Source organism: Gossypium raimondii, chromosome 6 (genome assembly GCF_025698545.1).
Source record: "Gossypium raimondii isolate GPD5lz chromosome 6, ASM2569854v1, whole genome shotgun sequence".
NCBI classification, from domain to species: domain Eukaryota; kingdom Viridiplantae; phylum Streptophyta; class Magnoliopsida; order Malvales; family Malvaceae; genus Gossypium; species Gossypium raimondii.
The window spans coordinates 31,106,630-31,110,081 of NC_068570.1; the positions used below are offsets into that span (position 1 = coordinate 31,106,630).

A 3,452-nucleotide genomic window follows, 5' to 3' on the forward strand; every position below is an offset into this window, starting at 1 on the left:
TATTTTTGAGTGCTAAAATAAAGTTTGCCCTAACATGCAACATCGAGTAATTTGAATAGGATTTCATACTTCTTTAGATTGTGATAATCTTAACAAAGTGTATTTTATTTCTGGTTGAAAAATTATTTTAAAAGAATAAAATAATTAAATATATATACATATATGTTTTGTGTGATATATAATCATATATTGTCAACATAAAATTTATAACTAAGTATAAATATACATACCTACAGGAACAAGATTTGTGAGACAAACTATAAATGGAAAAGCAGTTTAAACTTCCCTAACATATAGTGTACAGAAGTGAATAGAATTGAAAGGTTGGCCTTAGATCTCTCCTACTTGCATAACACAATGTTTAAACCACAAAATCTTCCTGTAGGTTGGAATATAGAATTGTTTACTCGAAATCACCAACTTTTAATCCTCTATTTTCATTAGTTATGTGTAAGTAAAAAAAACAATTCTCCAATTTCTTATATTTTATTTTTAGCATTTTACATCAACAAACGTAACTTCGTAGCGACTTCCAACGCTTTTGATCTTCTGCTTCCAACAAAGAAACAAAACCAAATCCAAAGCAACAATAAAATCTAAACTCATTGATGTTAAGCCCTCTCCCTCTATAGATTGTTTAGCCACCATTTTGATGTTGTATCGAAGGTAATGGGCACGCACATAGCTAGGCTTGTGCGCACACCAAACCCATCTTTACTTCTTGTGCTTTTGTCTTTGTTACAACTGGCCTTCGTCTCATTGGGTGATACAGATATTGAGAACCTTTTAACGTTTAAGGATTCATTATCAAACCCTTCATCTCTTAGAAATTGGAATGCTTCTATTAGTCCATGCAACGGGGATATAGCAAACTGGATTGGTGTGCTTTGCCTTAAAAATAAGATATGGGGTTTGCAGCTTGAAAGCATGGGCCTAGGAGGGTTAGTGAACATTGAAATTCTTGATGCAATGCCGACATTGCGCATTATAAGCCTGATGAACAATAATTTTGAAGGTAAAATTCCTGAAATTAAGAAATTAGGTGAGTTGAAAGCTTTGTATTTGTCAAATAATCGTTTTACCGGCGATATTCCTGATAATGCATTCGAAGGTATGAGATCCTTGAAGAACTTGTTTTTGGCAAACAATGCTTTTACGGGTAAAATTCCATCATCGCTTGCAACATTGCCTAGGCTTTTAGTTCTAAAAATGGAGGGGAATCAATTTGTCGGTCGAATACCAGATTTTAAGCAAAATGTGAAGGTGGTGAACTTTGCTAACAATGAATTAGAAGGTCCTATCCCTGCAAGTTTAAGCAACATGAGTGCAAGCATGTTTTCAGGTAGATGTTGTTTTCATCTTTTTGCTAATTAATTGTAATTGTAGTCAATATTTTAATATTTATGCAACCATACTATCATCATTTTTCATCTGCAAAACATACATCTTTTTTCATATATAGATTCTTTTACGTTGTTATTATGCAGGCAATAAAAATTTGTGTGGGCCACCACTCGAAAAATGCAGCCTGATTAGTCCTCCACCTAGCCCATCAGCAGTTCCTTCAGCTAGCCCCCAACCTCCGCTCATATATAAAAAGACAATATCTGCACTGCAAATTGCATTGATCGTGATATCTATATTATTACTATTGGCAATCATAGCAACAGTGATTTTCGTTTTGTCCAAGAGGAAACAAAATCCTGGACTATTAAATGCAACAGATGATGACTCCAGCATGTTGCCACCTAATTCCAATGACCAAGAAAAAAAGATTTCAGACAGCGGAGGCATGATGAAGAGGTCTGACTACGGAAAATTAATATTCTTGAAAGGTGAAATCGATAGGTTTGATTTGCATGATCTGTTAAGAGCATCAGCAGAGGTTCTTGGAAGTGGGAATCTTGGAGCTTCATACAAGGCAGTCATAATGAATGGTGAAGCTTTAGTGGTGAAGAGATATAAACAGATGAACAATGTGGGGAGAGAAGAATTTCATGAGCACATGAGAAGATTAGGAAGATTGGACCATGAAAACTTGTTACCAGTTGAGGCTTATTACTATAGGAAAGAAGAAAAATTGTTGGTTTGCAATTTCATGGAGGATGGTAGCTTGGCCAGTCATCTTCATGGTAAGTTTTTAGTAACCATATAATCATGCCTATGATTTTGAGTATTTGTATACTTCTAGGTTGCAGTTACTGAGCGGAATGATTAACAACTGTTTCCTGTAGGCAACCATTCGGTTGATAAACCCAGTCTTGATTGGCGAAGTCGATTGAAGATCATAAAGGGCGTGGGCAGAGGTTTAACATATCTTTACAACGAACTTCCAAGCCTAGTTGTGCCTCATGGTCATTTGAAATCATCCAATGTGCTTCTAAACGACAATTTTGAACCTTTGTTGTGTGATTATGCTTTAAGACCGGTGATCAATCAAGAACAAGCTCACATGTACATGACTGCTTATAGATCACCAGAACATGCTATAAATGGTCGTATCAGTAGGAAGACAGATGTGTGGTGCCTAGGAATACTGATCCTAGAGATCTTAACAGGTAAGATCCCAGAGAACTATCTAACATCAAGTTACGATAGAAACACAAATTTAGCTACATGGGTGAATGAGATAGCTAAGGACAAAAGAACCAGTGAAATTTTTGACGTGGAGATGCGAGGAACTAAGAATAGCAAAGGAGAAATGATATGTCTTCTGAAGATTGGGCTAAGTTGTTGTGAAGATGATCCCGATGCAAGGCCAGAGTTGAAGGAAGTGGTACAAGAGATTGAAGAGATAAAAGATAGAGATGAGCATGAATTATCTTCAACAATAGGTGAAGTAAATGCAATTATGTCTAGCAGAAATGCGAGGGATGGGGCCTTTTCCTCCTTTAATCGTTGACCAGGACTAGTCTACAAATCAAGTTAGATGTACGTACATGTGAGAATGCCCTCAATTATGTTGTGTTTGAAAAACATAATGGGCTGTGAGAGTTGTTAGCTTTGATGGGTTGAAAAAGTAGACATGGAGGTTCACATTTCGATGTGAAAACTTAATGTGGCTTTAGTTTATAGAAAATCCTTCAGAACCAAAAGAAATGAAATAAATATTTGTTACTATCTATTTTATCTTTACTATTTTATATTAGTAAATTACCTTGTCTCTTAATTTTTAAATCACTTGCAAAATAGATATATGGGATGCATAAGTCACGAAGAAAATTACACACGGTCAGGAAGCAGTTTTCCATACATAAATAGTCAATAAGCACAAAATCCATTGATTACTGTTGAAATCTTAGCTTCAATAATAAAGATTTGCATCCTATTGATAACTTCGAGTTTTTCTTATAAAAATAAAATAAAATGAAGAAATAACAAAATGTTGATCTAATTTATTGAATTACCACTTTTGATCAAAGTCTTTTAACTGGGCTAAAGATTTCTTGGTA

The 3,452-nt window shown here is 34.9% G+C and overlaps 1 protein-coding gene across 1 annotated transcript; it reads left to right on the forward strand.

Annotated features, from left to right (window-relative positions):
• The first annotated feature begins 669 nt into the window (after nt 1-669).
• LOC105772288 (pollen receptor-like kinase 4) lies at nt 670-3,138 on the forward strand. The gene is made up of 3 exons (XM_012593587.2): nt 670-1,342; nt 1,488-2,132; nt 2,235-3,138. The coding sequence occupies exons 1-3, from the start codon at nt 670-672 to the stop codon at nt 2,900-2,902; spliced, it is 1,986 nt and encodes a 661-aa protein (XP_012449041.1). The 3' UTR covers nt 2,903-3,138.
• Nucleotides 3,139-3,452: the final 314 nt, after the last annotated feature.